This window comes from Sinohyriopsis cumingii, chromosome 14 (assembly GCF_028554795.1).
Source record: "Sinohyriopsis cumingii isolate HCF-2022 chromosome 14, ASM2855479v2, whole genome shotgun sequence".
Taxonomy (NCBI): Eukaryota; Metazoa; Mollusca; class Bivalvia; order Unionida; family Unionidae; genus Sinohyriopsis; species Sinohyriopsis cumingii.
The window spans coordinates 113,103,330-113,121,854 of NC_142974.1; the positions used below are offsets into that span (position 1 = coordinate 113,103,330).

Consider the following 18,525-nt stretch of genomic DNA (forward strand, 5'->3'; position numbering starts at 1 on the left):
GGGGTCAAGTCAAAAGGTATTGTTGGCATTTTTTTCTCCCATAATTGAGTGACTTGTCAAGTGAATTTTGGCTGGAGATTGTGTCTGTTTGCATTCCAATGGTTAGCAAGTTGACATTGGATTACGGTAAAACATCTTGATTTTATATTTAGATGTGCTGCTTTGTGAGTACATTAACGATGAACAGGTATGACTCGAGTCAATTTTTTTTAACTCGGAGTATGGATGTATCTAAGGATAACCTTAGTTCATAACAAGTCAACTTCCTGTTTTTTTTAATTTTTATTCTTAATAACTGTTAATTATTGTTTTTACAGAAATCTTAGCATGTGGTTATATCATGACATTGTCAAGGCAAGTTCACTTATCTTCTGTCCATGATTTCAGGTTCAAGATCAAAGACCATGACACAGAAATTTGTACTGCACTTACAGGTACTTTGTGAACATGTTAACTTCAATGATATAAAGTAGTTTTTACCAGATTTGGTATATTGGAGATAGTCCAGAATATCAGAGGTGGTTCAACACTGAGCGTATTGTGGATTCCTAGAAATTCGTTTTGGCTAGTAGGACTTCAGCCTTTTTGAAAAATTTTGTTTGGTTTGTTTTTGTTTTGCAAAGCTTAGGTGAGACATAGGTGTCACTTGACAGTGTAGTTGTTGGCACAGCTATCTACATATGTATATGCCTGTCGTAAGGCAGAGTATGTTGTGTAAGGCTAAGAAGCAAACCAGTTCTAATATTTACCACAGATGCTGTTAATTTTCTGTCCATAATCTTTCTTCTGTGACATAATTTTTATAAACTAGATCACATGTGAATCTCGTAAAGCAGAACCCACCACCACTCCACCGACCCAAATATGTGACTATTGGTTTTTTATAGATTTTATGGCTCCAACACTATATTATTTTATCATTTGCATATACAACTAAAACTGGCCGTGTCATTTTCCACCACTGAATCAGTAACTTCACATTGGAAACGGGAGCTAGGTACAAAAAGGTAAAAACAAACGTTAGTGTGGACCTTCTTATTCTTTTTTTTTTATTTATTCTTCATACTGTTTTGGTTTCACATGCATACATGAAAAGAAAGAAGAAAAAGACGGGGAGACCGGTTTAAAACTGTTTTCAAGATTTTATATTTGAATTCTGGTCAATAAATGAATCATTTAACGAACAAGATGTTCAAATTATTGCACTTTACTATTGAAAGATGTGGGTTTTGTGCATACAAGAGTGGAGTAAGCTATAGATCTATCTTAATATTGCAATGATTTCCATGGGATATCGTGGAAATTTTGGGAGTGGGGTCAATTATCTCAACTGATGGAGCCCAAGATAACTAACGCTATTGTCTTTCAACTATTGTGCATCGACTGCCATGTTACCTTCAAGAAGAATTGCTTGATGCCTCTCAATATTGAACAGGATACACACACATTAATAACATCTTTCATTTGATTAGCCAATTTTATTACTGTTAATCTAATTTCAGTCTGACTTAGATTATATTTGATAAGGCTTTTATACAAATTTGCAAAGGAGATCCTCACATTAATGAGGTGAACTTTTATATAATTGGCCGAGATTATTGCAATTCGCATTACACATTTTAGAACCTGTCTTGATCAAACTTTCATATCATCATGCTTTTGGGATTAATTAATGAGCAAAATCAATGGATATTGAAGAGGTAATCTGGCAGACGATTAACAGCTTATTGCCACTTAGTTATGGTGGCCGCTTGGGTGGTTGCTACTGCATGGCTAATGCTATAAATACCTTAGCTCCCATCATATTTTGTATCAATACTTTTGTCCTTGAGATCTTGTATACTTTAATCAGTATTCATATCTATACATATTAATCAAGTCATCTTGCATCTGATTGGTTGAACTTGAAAACAATCATGAGGTCTTGCTTATCCAATGTGGGCATGTATTTTGATCTTGGATATGTTCACCCAAGTGATTATATGTTCCTATTGAGATTTTTATCTGATTGTATGTACTTGTGAACACAAGAACATATTTTTGATCCCATTTTGATCAGCAATGGTTTGAGAATTTTCATCCTGGTATTGGACGAGCTTGATTATGATTCAGATCAACAATTATTGAGGTGATTTTGCGTCGGATTGTTTAAGTTTTGTGAGCACACTAGAAGACCCTATCTCTGAACAGGTAATAGTAAGATTTGGTATCAACAGGATCTTTGGATGTGGTCAGTTGAAATGCAGATCCACATATATTATTTTCACCATAGTCTAGCTGTGAAGTACTTGTCTGTAAATATCCTTTATAATGACATTTTGGAAAGGATTATAAAGGTAAACATTGTAGTTTTGTTTTTACTGATGGGGATTTTGATCACTCCCTGCCAGTAGCCAGTGTCCATTCCCCTTTACCAAACTTGGTTTGTAATGTTAGTAATAGTAAGAGACTTCATGATCTTTACATAACTAGTGGTGAAGTATAATAGCATACTTGTGGATGCAAAGGGAGGCAATTCAAATGTAAATGACTATCTGGATGTGGTTATCACTTGAGATATGATTTCATGATGATATATATATATATATATATATATGACAGTATTACTCCTTAAAAAAAAGATTGTGTTTCCTGCGCTGTCCTGTTTGACCCTTGTGCACAAACTCTGGACATCTTTTTATTATGAACAAAATTGAAATATAATCCCATTTGTCTATAATGCATGTCCAACTACATCCATGTTTAATGCTACGCATTAGCCAGAGCTGCCAAAGGTGGCATAAAAACTACGATGACAGATGATGTCCCTTTTAAAAACTGATACATGGTGATCAAATTCTACCAAATTTGTGGCATTGTAAATCTCTCCACTAGTGGAGCACATTTATGTGGCTGAAGGCACAACTTTTATCCTGTTCAGTGCTAGCCACGATAATCAGCAGTGGTCACAGATGCCAATAACAGTCCTGCACTGCTAGTTGTGATATTGGTAGATGCCATGTAGCAAGCATTTTAAAGTATGTTAATCTATATTTAGAACAGAAGTACAGATACTTGTCAATAAAACGGGGGCCCAGTTGGAATATTTCTTTAAATGGCAAATGTCCATGACTTTTGAGATATTGAACGATGAGCATATAATATGCCAGAGTTCCTATTTTTCCAGTCATGCACTGACACCACTAATTATCGGTTTATTGTCTTATTATCTGGATTAATACTGATTCATAATTCAGCTATGCTACAGTTGAATTGTTTTCACCTCCAAGGAAAATGTGTAGTATAGATTTGGATCAGTAAAAAATTGGACATCAGTGTACATTATGCTTTTTGCAGTTGTCTGCTAATTTTAGAATTAGGAATTTAGGAATGGGCGCTTGGTCTTGTTTTATTACATAAAATGTAATTGTCATACATGTACTACATAATATTATTATATATTACATGTATGACAGATAAATTGTAAGCGACAATACAAGTCCCTGTGGGCATGTTACAAATGACGTGAAAAAGCACACTACAAACAAAAAACACATTTTGGGAAAATCTAGAGCACCCAAGAGATTTCAGCTCTAGAATACTATAAGTCTTTGATAGAAGACATGCAAGCTACCAGTGCTGTAACATTGTGAGTTTTCTTGTTGGACATGACCTGCCTTTGTTGGAAATCAGTGACAGCGAAAGAATATTTTCCTTTGTGAGTTTTAGTCACAAAGATCAAAAACTAGGCGAGTAACCGTTTTAAATTTACCATAGCCCAATTGAGGAAGTACAAGTCTGCATCAACATCATATTGGGACAATGAACGTGAAGTTTGTATCAGTAAATTCAGCTGCAAATAAAGTTTTACATGACATTGGAATAAATAATGTGCATTAGTTTTATTTTGGGATTTTCATGTAATGCATACTGACCATTACAGTAGATGGCGTTATTGTCATGATATAATTGTCCCAAACTGTGTTCAGAATTGTCTAATTTTATCCCTCTTTTCATAATTGCGAGTCTGGAGGGTTGGCAGTTCTCATCAAGTTAATTTCCAATTGAATTCAAGATGAAAGGGGAAAAGTTCATGCAAATACACAAGTTGTCATTTGATCATTAAATTCTTAATTTGAAAAGAAAAGGAAATTGAAACAAAAATGAGAATAAAATGTAATAATTTAAATGAGAAGTTCAAGAACTTAAAAAAATTCTTAGTGCATGTAATTTCAGGTTAACCAGATATTCAGACATTCTAATGTTTTTGAAGATAACTTGAGCACTTGATAAAATTTACAATTACGTGAAATGTCCAAGGAAAAGATGAAATAAATTAACATAGCGACAATTTGCACTGTCATTAGTTGGCCTAGTCGCACTTCTAAGAGAGCTTGTGGTATGGTCAATGAATGATATCCATCAGATTTTTAAGAAACCTGACAATGAAGTATTACTTCAAAAAAGTTGTTGTTGTTGTTGTTGTTGTTGTAGGGTTTAACGCCATTTTTCAGCACAAGATAGGCTATACGTGGCGGCCAGTATAACTGGTGGAGGAAGAACCTGGAAAACCCAGCTAAGAACCACCGACCCATGAGAAGCTACTGGCAGGCTTTCCCACGTACCCACGTTAGACGAGCCTTGGACTCGAACCCACGCAGACAGAGGTGAGATGGCAGTGATCCGGAATGGTCAGCGCTTAAGACCACTCGGCCACTCGGGGCCCCTTCAAAAATGTCATTTTAAGTAAATACTGCTGGAGACCTGCCATCAAGTATGGCCAAAATTACTTAAGATATCGAAGTTTTTATATAGTGACTTGTGCAGAAAACATTAAATCAGATTAGATTTTATCCTTTAAAACAAATTCCAGGCACAGGGTTCCCACGCTATCAAGAAATTGGGTGGGGGGGGGTCTGGAGAAATTATTTTTTAAAAAAATGGTACTGTGAAAAGTACTTGAATTTGCAAATATTGATGAAAGTCTGGAAAACCGCTGGAATTTGTCATTTCTGAGATAATAAATAATTTCCTACTGATTTCGTGCAGGTATAAGTCAGTATAAGTTTAAATTTTCTAGGACTGCTGATAAGCGACTACCATATGTCGCTACTGCATGGTGCCGGCAAATTCCAAATTTTCGTTATGCATTTGCAAAGACCCCAACCTAAATGTCCAAATAGGGAAAAATGGGGTTGGAATATTAGGAGGGAACCTGGATTAGAAAACTGATTTCTATTCGTTTTAAACCAAATTTGTTGTCCAAATTGTTGACGTAATACAGGTCAGCAAAATAAAGTTAGAATTTTTATTTTGTACATCGAAATGACTTTGCATGCCTATTTATAGGAATATGATAAAACTTGTTTTGTGTGATAAATTTGTACATGATCATCTTTTCTGGCTTAGATGTTTTGGAGAGTCTTGAAAGTGAACCATTTTAGATTTAGAAAATGTATGTTTTATAAATTGTTCTTTAATTCCATTCAGTAATGGCCATATGTGAGCCTTGAAAAGAATTTCATCCTGGAAAAACGCTGGAAATTTATCTTTCGAAAAGCATGGGAATGATGGAGGCAGGAAACCATCCACTGTCAGATAGGGCTGCCAAGATTTAATTTTAAAAACCTGCACGTGATTTGTCAATAATTGGCACCTTTGACTCCTCAAAAATCTCATGACCAATTTCAGGTCAACTTGTCTCAGAGGAATTGTATTCCTTAAAATTTGTCAATGATGCTTATCTTCCATAACATATGGCCTCAGTCTCCAAAGCCCACAATTCAAATTTATTCAGATTAAACAATAAACATACAGGTTTGAAGAACTTTCAAAATTTGTATAACTGATGGTGATTCAGTGTTGGATTAACGATGCTCCTGTGTAAATGAATGCTGATAAGAGAAACTTGATAAAACCTTGGTCTTGTAACATGGTATAAGTAGCACTGGAGAAATTTGAACAGGAAATAACCGATTGGCTAACATATATTTGACAGTTGCTAGTGCATTTCATTTGTATGCAGATGTCACTTGTGTGAATGAGCTTGGGCCCTTGTTTGGTCAGTTCTATCCATGATATGTACATTTGTCCACTGTTTTAAGTGAAGCTTGCCAATTTACACTTTTTCCTCAAAAAAATTTTGCTGACACTGCAATGCTAAAATGGCACATCTTTTGTCCATTGCTGCATAAATGTCAGTTTCAATGCAAATGTTTATCTCAGAACTGCCAATCCTTACAACTTGACTGCAAGTCTTATACTCTTTAAATAAGGACATGCAGAATAAAAGAAGGAAAAAAATTACAGAAGGATTGAGGTAAAATCCGGATACTGGCTTATCTGTATTTAATTTGGATCCAGGTTTGACTTTAGGTTCAGTGGAGTTGGATAGGGTATCATAACAGCTTTATTCAGATTCAGGGTTGGGTGGATGCAGGAGGGCAACTGTTATGTTTATAGGACAATCAGGTGTTCATTTGAGCCTTCTTATGTTGGAACAGATTCCCGTCGTCATGTTTAAAAAAAAAAGATAAATGGCCATGTGTTAATAGCTACAGGTAAAACATTATAACGTCATGCCCGGGGACCAGAAGAAAACATCACAATATACGTGGGATTGTGTTGAAAAATATTTTGAAAAACTTCCCCATAGAAAATGGGCATTGAAATGTCAATTTCATTAGTTGTAACTAATCTCTTAATCATATAATCTGCTAGGGATACAAATAATGAGCTTTTATGAGAGCAAGTATTAAGGATGCTAAAGAGAGAGGTCACCTTAAATTTAAAAAAGGGAACCATGCTGCTATTGCACTGTAAGCGTAATTGCTTTATAATGAATCGTTTTCTTACCCGTATCAAGAAGTCATTAAGTTCATGGGGTTTTGGAACTGTAGGTTTTGAAACAGTACTGAAGGTAATTAAGGTCAAAGAGTACATTGCAAATTGTTTAATTGAACATCGTGTTTACTGATGTTGCATCAGTTTCAAATCATGCTTATGTTTAATAGTGCGCATTTTTCATCATAATAGTAGTAGATGATATTTTGTGAGAACTTTCAGAAAAGAATTAATGAGAACATCTTGTTTGGGTTGGCAGGTCTGGTATTGTGCTTTTGATTTCATATTAGAATATTGCTTGTTTAAAACAAATGAAGTACCTTCGGGTTTGGTGTATGCAGGTATTTTAAAGACATTCTTATCGTAAATGTTTCAAAGGGAACATTTCTTTATTAACTGTTCTGTTGCTTTTTTTCAGGATGGAAGAGCTCGGCAGAATTAGGACTTGAAGACTGATGCATTGACTGTTGTAGAATATTTCAGTGGTCAACGTGTTTTTTTTTCTTCAGCAAACTATATTACTTCACTTCATTGACTAGAATCCAAGAACCAATAATTACTTTGATAAAGACGTGTATGTGACTTCTAGCATAGTGATACAGACCTTATATATTACTTTTATTGTTGAAATTAATTGTTGAACTTCTATTGACCTTTAAAAACAATATAAACTTGTTGCATCTCGCAGTGGAATATTTTCTATAATTGCATGATAGACCAGGTATAGAAAGTCAATGGAGCATGTTTTTTTTTTTTTTAAAAAAATTAGAAATAGTGCATTTAGAAACACTTGACTCCACCATAGGTTAAAGGATGGTTAAAACAAAAAGTTCCAAAAAGTGTGTGATTTTATGTACGATATGCCAGTTCGGTTTTACAGCATCATCCATCAAGTGTCCAATGTACTCTATTCTGTTTCTGCAAAAAGTTCTTCAGGAGAAGGAACCATTTTCGTCATCAATTTGGGAGATTTATGATTCAGCAAAGTTCAGATGGAAGAAAAAGTTTCTGCTTTTTTATATTGATTATTCTTTTAATTTCTCTACCAATCAAATGCAGTGAGGAAATTCTTTTAGCCATTGTGTCTTGTGACAGTTTGTTTGATTTCAGTCAGAAAAGCCCAGCATTTCATCAGGAAAGCGTGTATGGTATTAATCATGTGGAAAGGAGCATAGCATGCCCACTGAGGTGGAAATATGGTCCAAAATCTATGACCACGACTGAAACAAAGGAAACACAACAGCATATCAAAAACACATCTGGTTGTCATGACGTGTACTAATGCAACATATTTTTTTGTGGGGAGGAAATTTGACAAAAAGACAACATTCCTGCAAATTACTGTTGGTAACTGGACACCTTGTAATGGAGGAAGATTATGTGACCATGTATATGTAGATTCATGACTACTGTGAAAATTCAATTGGAATTTGTGTTGAGGAAAGAAATAATAGTCCATCACTGACCCATTTTCAGACTGCATACAGTATTTAGACTATATAAAGACAGTTTATGTGGGATGAACTAAAACAAAACAAAAAATCTGTGATTAAATTGTGACTTTTAACTATGAAATTAATTAGACTTAGGTATCTAGGTGTATCATCTACATACCATTGCAGTGCTATTTTATGTTGTCATAGTCTGTGAGCTTGAATCGAGTCCAGTATATTTCGTTACAGGAAGACTCTGAAAAGACACTTTATTAAAAAAAATGTGATAGAGACAAAATTAGGTAATATTTTATTTTAGGTTGGCATTATTTGAGCCTTTTTATCCCCATGTTGGATACGGAATATTTAACTGTTGTATGCAACTGAAGTTGAAGCTATTGTGAACTTTGCTGAGTACTTTGTTTCAGGAAAACCTCATTTTTGGGTATGTCCATACCGTTTTGTGTATTACCATTTATACAGACTGCTACAATTCTATGGGGATGAAATCTTCATGTTATTTGTTTTCTTGAGATTTTGGTACCAAGACCCCCATTGCTACTTACAGAAAACAGTTGAAAAGATACAAGTCCCTGGCACATTTTGGGGGTGGGTGTGGTATACATTTTTGGAATTTGGGACACTCCCTATGGTCTGATAGAGAAATGTACTTGAACTCAAATTTGTTTACGGTAAACAATTTTTTTTTAAAGACTGTGTACATGAGACATTTTGACAAAAGTGAAATTTGAAGATAGCAAAACGATTTATTCATTTTATCAAAGAACAAAGTGTACTTGTTGCTTGGTGACCTAGATGGATGCTAATCTTGTGGGTTTAATGCCATTTTTCAGAACATGATAGGCTGTACATTGCAGCCAGTATAACGGGGGAAAAGCCCCAGTAAGAACCACTTATTCATGAGAAGCTGCAGGTATGCTTTCTCACTTATCCACACATTGGCCCAGGTTACATGAGGTTACAGGTTACCGTTTTTCGTGCAACATATATATATAAAATAGTTTTTCATGACTTGAAAAATAATTGGCAGAACTTTTTATCCATTTGGGGAAGTGCTATTTTATTCAAAATTGGCATGCATCAAATATAATTGTGATAAAAGCTTTATGCCATAGTTCGTATTTTATTTTTCACACACTGACATGCACATTATTGTGAGCCAAATCATTCCAGGGTGTATGCCTGCCTCCCAAACAAATGGGATGTATGTTATATGCTTTTTGTAAAGAGGACAGAAATGTTTCAGCCATTTGTCACATCATTTTTCTCGATGTACCATGCATGAAATGTGGACCATCCATATCACAAGGTAGCCAAGAAATTTGCCTTGAGACCTGCGCTCCAGCTGACAAAAAAAGCTTGACATGGTATAGTAACTCCTAGGAGGGGTGGGGGGCACATGTCATTGTGGTGTCTTGGGCCTCAGAGAATATAAGACTAGGTATGTTTAAAATATCCTCATTTACCTGAAGCTTCTATGAAAAAGGAACATTATTAAATGAAAATTTTAGTTTAAAAAATTACATTTTAGTTTTAAAATATCTATATTTGTTTCATTAAATTGAAATGCCAACAAGGATCATACATGTTGTAAAATTAGATCACTGTAACAAAGCATAGTTTTCAGAGGAATTGAAATATATGCGTAGCCCTCAATTAGGCATGTAGCGTTGGGTCTCACATTTTCTTATGGCGAGCATAGTTATTTGGTAATCCAAGATTTTACACTGCAAATACAGAGGTGTTACTGATTGTACCCAAAAAAAACTGCCAGATCAAAGGAACATGCAACAGGGTTCCCACACAATCAGGAAAAGTCGGGAGAAATGATACTTTTTTCCCAGCTGGGAAAAGTCCTTGAATTTTGCAAATAATGATGAAAGCCTGGAAAAACCTGTGAATTTTCCTCCACAGCGTGATGTCTGAAACAATTATGTAATTGAGTCATAACTGAACTGATCATGAGTTAAATTTATCAAGTTCAAACCAGAATATTATGAGGCTGTAGTATGGATCATTTGGGTGCTTACCATAAATATATTTGCTGAGACAATTCAAATGCTCTGTGGATTAGATTCATCTAGTTGAATTTTTGTTTCACAGACCGCTCGATATCCGTATTTATTTTTTTAATGGAAGTTATGAAAACCAGTCTAGCATGACAAGAGGCCAACATGGTGGCATTAAAGCATAGCTGCTTAGCGGATGGGCTAGCAAGCTTAAACGTTGTTAAATCGAGTTATACCTGCATGAAATTGATATGAAAATAATTTATTTTCTTAGAAATTGTGTGAGTATTAATATCATTATGTCTTTAATCTGCTGAAAGATGATGAAACTAATGCATTGATGAAATTTGAGCTGGTACTAGCAATTTCGATAGCTTGTCACACGAGCACACATAATTTCACAACTGTCATTTTCAAATATTGTAGAAAAAATATTAAATGAAAGTCATATACTGGTTGTAATAAAAATACATAAATGAAAGAGCACAAAATTCTCTATTTATTCCAAGACCAACTATTGAGTTTTGTTTTATCACTTGACTACCACGTTGACATCTGCTCTTGTGCGTAGGGAACATAAGAAGCCAGGAACCAGATTTTTCTATGCTTTTTGAATCAAGACTGGCCAAGTTTCTTTTAGAAGTTCTTGAAATAAATATGTTGAGAATTATGTTCTTTCTGGTTTTTACAGAAGGTATCAGACTTTCATTTAATGTAATTGAAATTTTGTACAACATTAAAAAGGAATTTGTTGATATGTGACTATTGGTCTTCGATGTTGTCGTTTGAGATTTGTGAAGTAATGTGACTATTAATGCAAATGGCAAGTACCGGTGTCTGGTTTCATCTGTGCTGAGTTTCGTCTAGTCTGTTAGTAGATTAAAGACATAATGATTATAATACTTGGCATTTTTGAGAAAATAAATAATTTTCTTATCAGTCATGCAGGTATAAGTTGATATAACCTAGTTTAAATTTGCTTGGCTTGCTGGTAATCTATCTTAAGGTGGCAGCAGATTCCAAATTTTTTTATATGTAATTGCCAAATGTTAAAATGGGTTGGAATGTTCTGCGGAAACCTGGATTAGAAAAATTTTGAATCTCTGAGCTGAACTTTGGTGTGGAACTATTACATATTGACATGTAGCTTGAAGCATTGGTTTTGACTCTTAAATAGAACGCAGAAGAAATGGGAAACGATAAGAGCCCATGTGTCAATACAGGTTTGGGGACCGGTTATTGAACTACAAGAAGATGAATTGATTTTGGAGAAAATTCAGTCCTTGTTTATACAACAGTATATAATTTTGAAGGTCTATTGTAAAAATTTAAATCAACCCTTTTGTAAATGTCTTTAAATGATTAACTTTTTAACCAAATCGTCTTAAATAGTTTAGGTTGTTTGAAAAATAATCTTGTTTGAAATTTTATTGGCACAAATAATTTTAGGGTTAAATGTTTTTTGCAATAAGATTCTAAACTTAGCATTTGTTGGGGGTTTTTTTTTTTTCATACTATGATAGAAAATGTTTACTTTGTATTACATGCACACATAATGCTCTAGAATTCATTGGAAATAAAAGTTTGAAAGGAAACAAAATAATTTATGCTCATTATGTTGTTTCCATGTAGCAACATAATGCAAGTCAGCAAAGTAAAGTTAGAATTTGTATTCTGTGCATTGAAATGGCTTTAAATGCCAATTTATGGGAATATAGTCAAATTTGTTTCATGTGACTCATTTTGTGGTTTTGTACAAGATAGTTGTTTCCAACATGTTTTGGAGAGTCTTGAAAGAGAAACATCTTCAGATTTGGAAAATGCATGTTTTATAATCCAAAATGTTCTTTAATTCCATTCAGTAATGGTAATATGTTAACCTTGAAAAAATTAATTTCATCCTGGATAAAACCTGGAAATTTATATTTAGAAAAGCGTGGGAACCATGATGCAAGGTAGTTCATGTGGTAAGGGAGTTTGTGATTACAAAATTGTCATATTGAGAAGTCTGAAAAACGATGATAATGATGGAAACGATTTCATTAAGATTTGCTTTGGAATTTGCAAGGATTAAATTTTTATCATAACTTTTCAAACTTTAGCTTGATGAAGAAAAAATCTAGTTGGTAAGATCAATACCAGATGAACTTGATCTTGTTTTATCTATAGATGAAAAAGTAATTAAACATCTGCTTTATTTCTTAATCTTTGGGGCCCCCGAGTAGCCAAGCGATCTAAAGAGCTCACCATTACAGATTACTGCCTTATCACCTCTGCATGGGTTCGAGTCTCACTCGGCCAAAATGTTTACATGAGAAAGCTTGCCAATAGTTTCTCGTGGGTCATTGGTTTTTTTCCGGGTTTTTCTTACTCCACCATTGATACTTTCCGCCATGTATAGCCTATCTTGTGCTGGAAAATGGCATTACATTCTGCAACAAGAACAACAAAAATCATTTTTGTACAATATTTGTATGCTAACTTTCAATACACATTTTTTTATTTTTTGGATCATAAAAAGTTAAATCCCCCACCTTAAACTTATTTAAAAAAAGGAATTGTATAGCTTAGCACTGCATGAAAAATTATGGGTATGAACAATTACATGCATTACAAAAAGTGGATTAGCTGAACAGTGACATTCACATAAAATGAAAGTGTACTCTAAATTTAGCTGAACAGTGACATTCACATAAAATGAAAGTTTACTCTAAATTTTCTGAGTACATAATAGGTTCATACAAACCTCAAATTTAATCCCAAGAATCTGTGATTCTGCAAAACTTACAATAATATCCCTCGTCTCTAAACCCAAAAATAGATGTCCCAGAAATGACCGATTTTGCAAAAGCCTGAAAATTTATATGTATGAAAATGAATTCAGTGTTAAAAAGACCCCATGTATAGTATTACACCTCCCCCTTACCAGTTTGTACATGCACATGAACAATTTTGAAAATAAAATTACAAAATGCACAAATCTTTATAATTTCAGATTTGAATTTATCAACTAATCTGATTATTGTCATCCTGGGGTTAAAACTTCTAAAATGAATGAAATTGCTAAGCTTGTGATATTGTTTTAGATCTTAATTGTTTTTAAACTTGGAATAATGGTACAAATATATCGGGTCATATGAATTTAAGGTATTGCCTGTCATCTGCCATCGTTTACATTTTTTATCTACATTGTTTATACTGCTTGACTAGTTGAGAAGAATTTGCATACATCATTTTTTATCAACATCTTTCAGATTTGTTCCATGAATGTAGGGTCCTTTATTCATTTTGGCTAGAGTTACCAAAAAAAATCACAAAACCTTTGAACATCCAATGAAAAGTTGCTTGGCAAAATGTGACCAGCTTTGAAATGAAGCAAAACATGAAAGTCGATAATCCTTACTGATATCCTGCTGATTTTCAGTTAGATGTTTGTCTCTGGTAAATTGAAACAACTTTTAAAAAATTTCTTAATACTTGACAGCATTTTAGCATGAAGATATTTCAGCAGCTTTGTTGAAATTTAGGTTGAAATTTAGATCTATCAAATCTGGCCACTGTTAAAATATGAAAAGAATTTTAAGAAAGACGACAAAAATTTTACCAAATTTGAGGGAAAGCATCCTGGCATTGTAGTCCTTGTACAAATTGTGCTGATTTCCCATCGGGTATAGCCAGACACATGCAGTGGACAAACCTTCATAGTACTTCCCAAAAACCACTGAAGAAAATCTGACAGATTAGAGAGAAATCATCCCAGCATGTGGCATTTTTGCAAATGATAGTCTGATTTCAAATGTGGCCACTACTACTAAATATAGACCAACATTTAAATAAAGAGCACTGAGCAGAATTCAGCCAAGCTCAGCAGCATTTACAATTGTGCCAATCTGCCAACAGATGTGGCTAGCATTACTATAAATAGTTTAACAGCTCTGAAACTGGTAAATGGAATCTGACCACATGTGTACCAATGTTGCCAGTTTGTCATCAGATATAGTTGCCAATATTAGTCATCAAAATTCCCTTAAATGACTTGGAGGGGGGATGTCTGGTTGTGCAGAATTTGTCAATCTTCCCAGAATGGTGGCTGGTCTTCTTTCAAAAACAAGTTGTTGGTTACTTCCAAAAGATGCAATTCGACTGAAATCAATTATCCTAGCATGAAAACCTTTCAGATTTGCACAAATGATGTCAATCTGTTATCAAGTATGGATGCTGTTGCTGACAGTAGAGAAAACTTTCACCAGTTTTAGAACGGTTTAGCTGAATTCAGATAAGTTGAACAGGAAACATCTTGGCATAGAAGTCTTAAAAGTGATGCTGGTTGAGAATTCAAAACGAGAAACATTTAATTTGGTTGTTTTTATAACCGGCACTTGACAGCATTGAGGAATTACGGATCAAGGATCCCACGTGCCCCAAATCTCCAACTTTGCATTTGATCGTTAAGCAGATGTCAGTATGGCTAGTAACGTTAGGTCCATTTAGGTTTTCGAGTGAAGGGGTGTGTTTTTTTGTGGTTTTTTTTTTACCAGCCCCTAAGTTTATCAAAGCTCAATATCAAATACTGAATGACACTTTACAATTGTTGGCATACAGAAATTGTACCATTCATCAGAAAATGTACCTGCTTTGTGTAGAAAATGTACCTGCTTGAGTGTTTGCTGATATTATGGATTTTTTAAAAAGAGATTTCTTTGGCTTTAGGGTTGTACCTGTTCATCTTGCGTATCAAGCACAATTTTAAATTACTTGTAATTTGTAGTTACTGAATTTGGGTATTTTTCTGTAAATGTTTTTGTGTTATCGTACATAAAAAGTTGGATGCAGGCATCCTCTCGTCATCTGAGAAAATGAGCTTTGTTTGTTAAGCCAGCTTTGTTTTTCCAGCTATTTCCAGTACATTGAAGTGAAAAAATTTGTCATGATAACCTTTAAGCTGTAAAATTGCAGATACTGTATGTAGTAAATTGCCATACTTATTTCATGTAGCAATGAGTCTGTTATTAGTCAGAAAATGTAATTTCCGATCTTACAAATGTATCATCTTTTAGCTTTGTGTGGAAAACACCTTGTTTAATTTAAGCTCGTTTTACAAAAACAAAATGCACATTCTACTTTGATGATGTAAATTCTGTCCCAAAGCAAAAGCATTATGGGTAATAGGCAAAGCATGATACCTTAGTACCACAGTATTGTTGGCTTCGGGCCTCCACAACCACTCAGCATGATGAAACCTGGCTGGGTTACATGACTAAATCCAACTAATCATGCAAGGCAATGGTAGCCTCTGTTAACTTAATCTCAATAAAAAATATATATATAAGCATGATACAAATGTATTCCATTGTTTCTGTTGCCAAGTTAAGCAATATACTTTGATTTTGAGTCCAGTTGTTAAAAGAAAAGAAGATTGAGACTTGTTTTCTTTTAAGAATGGGAATTAAGTCCAATCTAAGATGATGATGTGAAAATATTGTTTTATAAATGTTAAATTTAATATTTATTTGCTGCTCCCTCCTCCTCCTCCCCCCCCCCCCCCCCCCCCCCCAGTTCACAAGGCAGAGCAAACTCTAGTAGCATGGCAAAGTGTACATTAACATACACCATTTCAAACTAAAAGAATCTTGGAATGAAGTTCTTTCATGTTTGCACAAATTATTTCAATCCACCATCTCATATGGCCACCATTTGTTGTATATAACAAAAATCCAGCATATCCTTAGGCTTACTCAGTATAAAGTAAATTCTAGCGGCCAAAAGGATCTTTGATTTTAACTAGGATAATATTATACAATAATCCAGTTTAAGTATTTTCCAGTGTAGTGCCCTATCATGTACAATTATATATATATATATATACACACACACACACACACAGTTTTATCTACCCATGCATCAAATACATAATTTTCTGATTTGGTGCACAAAAATAGTTGTCGGTACATAAATTGACGCACCCGAATGTTGCATTTTACTCATTAACAAAAAACAAAGGTTTGGTCTAAAAATCTTTGCCAGTAGATAAATTGACACCGCAATGTTTTAATGGCTAGATTACAACTCTCCCAAAGGAAAACGTGCACATCAGTTTCTTGTGCTAATGTTGTCATAACACATATGGTTAAGACCATGTGTGGAGCCAGAGCTGACTTATGTGACCTGTAACTGTCACATGATTTGTAGCAACAGGATGTTGGAACTATAATCACCATACCCAAGAAAGATTTGGAAAATACGTGATTTTAAAGTGATTCTCACGAGAAACTATTTTGTGCTCACATTTGTCACAATGAAGCAACAATTTCCGTTTACTGAATGTTATGCCTTGCGTTTTTCCAATATACTGTCAGCATTTTATTGAAATTGGCATCCAAGTACACAATCTGTTGATTGAACGTCCACAGCACCAGGCAGATTGGAATGCAGGGTTATAAAAATATTCTTCCAGAAATCATTAATGGACCACATTGATATAATCCAGAATGTCTTTGAATGAATTCTCAATATCCCAAAGTAGTGTTTCAGCTCAGGAATTCAGACTGCACTATGCTAATTCCAATGTATAATTGAAATTTTATCTGGACACAAAATAATTCCACAGACTGATCTTAAAACGGGAATGAATTGTTGTTTACCAAACGTTCTTTTATATACAGACTAACCTGACATATGGGTGCAACTGAATATTCTGGAAAACCATTAATTTCTAATGGAAAAATTGCATCAAATTTCGAAAAGTTAGCTTCCATTTCATTCAAAGTTCGTGAATAAGGTTTGGCTTTGAACTAATATTTAAGTAAAGGTGTTGTTTACCAGTAGACTCGTGACAGACGTAAGGTAGTCAATAATGCTACCCCTAACTTGCAAACTAAAGCACACAATACAGGTACATATAAGACCTCTCTTTGTAAAGAAAAAGATTATACAATATAGCTTTGTTTTACACATGGCCCTCATCGCGCCAGCTTAATATGCAAAAACAACGCGCTGAATGGAATACTACCTTCTCATTGGCCAACTAAAAAAAGTTATAAATAAATACAGGACGTCGATTTCTTTTAACTAAGGAGAGGACATTATTCAATTCAGCCGGATCTCACTTGCATAGTACGCGGGCACGATCAGGGCCATGTCTATCGGTAGCGTGGCAAAATGATTTGGCATTCGTTAAAGGTATGATATTAAGTCAAACTTTTGATAGGGATACTCAGTCGAATGTCTGAGCTAAATATCGGTACCAAATGTATTAAGCTACGAAATGCATAGCTTGAAATATCAGCGTTTATTCTTAAATAGATCGCGCGAGCAAGGCGACAAGTGTCCTCCCTTGTAGTACATGTATGACAAGTCAATTGTAAGCAACGATACGACCCCTGTGTTTTGCCATAGCTCAGGTAACTGCAAAAAAAAAAAAACGGGTTACATTCACAACCGTTACCGCTCCAGTGGACTAATGGTTAGAGCGTCGTCTTAGGATGCGGGAGGTCGAGGGTTAGAAATTTGGCTGAGTCGTACCAAAGACTTGAAAAAATTAGCCATAACAGCTGCCTCGCTTGGCGTGCAACCATAAGAGGTTAGTGTTAGGACTGGTCGGCCTGGTGTTAGGATAATGTGACTGGCTGGAACATCATGCTACTTGTCTGTGGCATGATGCCCCAGTGCTAGACAGCACTATAAACTGCCACACTGCAGATATCCTAGCGATATGACTGAAAAATTGTTAAAGCTACGTTAAAAAATGAAATCACGCACTCATATTCCCAACCGTTGCCGCTCCAGTGGCCTAGTTGTTAGAGCGTCCTTCTCTGAAGTGGGAAGTCGAGGGTTAGAAATTTGGCCGAGTCATACCAAACACTTGTATAAATGGTACCACCAGCTGCCTCGCTATACGCTCAGCATTAAGAGGTTCGTGTTAGGACTGGTCGACCTGGTGTCAGGATAATGTTGCCACTCCAGTGGCCTAGAGGTTAGAGCGTCCTCATCGGATGCTGTAGATCGAGGGTTAAACATTTGGCGGAGTCATGCTAAAGACTTGTAATAGTACTACCAGCTGCCTCGCTATGTGTTCAGCATTAGGATGTTGGTGTTAGGACTGGTTGGCCTGGTGTCAGGGTAATGTGACTGGGTGGGACATGATTCTAAATGTATACGGCTTGATACCCCAGTGCTAGAATGATTATCTCCTGCTAGGCCATTGCCTAGTAATAAACGAATACCCGTGATAGGTAAATTAG

The 18,525-nt window shown here is 35.0% G+C and overlaps 1 protein-coding gene across 2 annotated transcripts in view; it reads left to right on the plus strand.

Annotated features, from left to right (window-relative positions):
* The window catches only part of LOC149784623 (YTH domain-containing family protein 2-like), a 32,320-nt gene extending 16,694 nt beyond the window's left edge, over positions 1-15,626 (plus strand). The window contains exons 5-6 of one of the 2 annotated variants that reach the window (XM_089932687.1): positions 388-434; positions 7,241-15,626. In XM_089932687.1, coding sequence (XP_089788813.1) covers positions 388-408 — 21 coding nt within the window. In that variant the 3' untranslated portion in view covers positions 409-434; positions 7,241-15,626. The remainder of the gene's footprint in view (positions 1-387; positions 435-7,240) is intronic. The other variant, XM_089932686.1, reaches the window with a different exon arrangement.
* Positions 15,627-18,525: the final 2,899 nt, after the last annotated feature.